Raw genomic sequence first — 1,745 nt, forward strand, 5'->3', positions numbered from 1 at the left:
ATCTTTACTCCTACACACGAAAATAAGACACTTATTATTATTAATATAACAGAAAAATAAATTAAAACTATAGTATTATTTTAACATATTACGAAATATTTGACTTAATTAACTTATACCTGTTGAATTTTTTAATGTTGTTCCGACAATAGGCCACACAAGTAGAAGCTTTGATGAAAATTGTTCGAATGTGTTTGAACATTCGTTTCATACACTATATTTTATAATGATATGTGGTTTGTTCAAAAAGTATGAGGAAGAGGGACTTTAGCAGTGTGTCGTTATTGTGTGTCACGTTTTACAATTAAAACGTAACTATTAATCACGTTTTATAGTCAAATCAATCAGAAAGATTCCCAATTTGCAGGATTCTCGGCAAGATTTGCGCATGCCTAGTTTGAGTAGAAACGTAATTGTCAGTTACGTTTTATGCTAAAATCGTAACTCCTAGTTACGGCTTTAACATCAGTCAATGTCAGATTACATAAAAGGATTGTTCGTATTTGGATTCTCTAAAGTCGTTACTGACAGTAACGTATTAGGAATAATACGTTACTAACAGTCACGAATTAGCTTTTAACACCGTTAACCCGACCTAATTTTTTCCGTTAGAATTTTTGAATAAAATAATGCCTAATACGTTACTCAGGAATACGTTTATGCTAGTTCCGTAAAAAAAATAAAAAACGTATTACTTTGATAAATTGATTTAAAAAATAGCTTATTTTGGTCAAAGGCTCGATGTAGCTGCATAGGCAAAGCTCACTTATTTGAAACACAACAGAAATTCCAAAACACAAATACAAATTAATTGACGCCTGAGCTAGCCATTGGCAAGCATAATATGATCAAGCTAACAAGATAGAAATTCGGTAGAAGTTAATAAGTAGATATCAATCACTTAGCAGATAGAAAAAGTTAACAAGTGAAGCCAGTAGGAGGATTCCTTCCACAGCTGTTGAGAACTAGGCTTAGAGAAAGTGGCACATTCAAGTTTATTCCCAACAAATTTGCTCTTATGGCTGTGCACAAGCAAACTGCAGCCTCGAAGTCTGCTAGCCCTGCAATTAAGCTGCAACATGGTAAAGTTGGAGGAGACCCCACCACTACATTCACCAAATTAAGTACATTTGCACATATCCCAAGTCTCAATGCATCTCTTGGGCACCTTCCTTGTCCACTACCATTGCCCGAACCACCACCATTGCCCGAGCCACCGCCGTTGCCAGAGCTGCCCCCATTTCCACAAGTGCTACAATTATTGGTTCCAGTTACAAGAGCAAAGAAGAGGAGATTCAATGATAAGAAAAGAGTAATTGAGGCCTGATTTTTGGAAGCCATGCCAACAATAAGAGCTAATTTAATTGAAATGTAGGAATGAGAAAAGGAGCTTAATTCGGAAAATGGTGGTTGAATTGTGCTAGTAACGATGGGTATTTATACTTGTAACAAGGCTGACTTTTGCACATAAACAATTATAAATCATATGAAATAACAACCAAAAATTTGTCTCGTTGAATATATATTGGTAATGCATGACTTGCGTGGTGTTGAAAATATTAAGGGGACATGCCATGATTTGATCGATTTGATTAAATTACTTAGTAGCTAGCTTAAAGCTGATTACAGCTCTTCGTGCTAGCTCTATGGCTGTTGCGAAATATTGAATTGCTTTTAGCTACCACTAAGCTAGTATTAGAGATTCCCGTGATCAAAGGCATCTCTACTGAATGTTTGAAACTGTG

At 35.5% G+C, this 1,745-nt stretch overlaps 1 protein-coding gene across 1 annotated transcript; it reads right to left on the bottom strand.

Moving 5' to 3' along the window:
- Window positions 1-559: 559 nt before the first annotated feature.
- LOC132633984 (14 kDa proline-rich protein DC2.15-like) lies at window positions 560-1,440 on the bottom strand. The gene has a single exon (XM_060350323.1). It carries the CDS (start codon window positions 1,339-1,341, stop codon window positions 919-921), a length of 423 nt encoding a protein of 140 aa, XP_060206306.1. The 5' UTR covers window positions 1,342-1,440; the 3' UTR covers window positions 560-918.
- Window positions 1,441-1,745: the final 305 nt, after the last annotated feature.

Source organism: Lycium barbarum, chromosome 3, assembly GCF_019175385.1.
Source record: "Lycium barbarum isolate Lr01 chromosome 3, ASM1917538v2, whole genome shotgun sequence".
Classification (NCBI taxonomy): Eukaryota; Viridiplantae; Streptophyta; class Magnoliopsida; order Solanales; family Solanaceae; genus Lycium; species Lycium barbarum.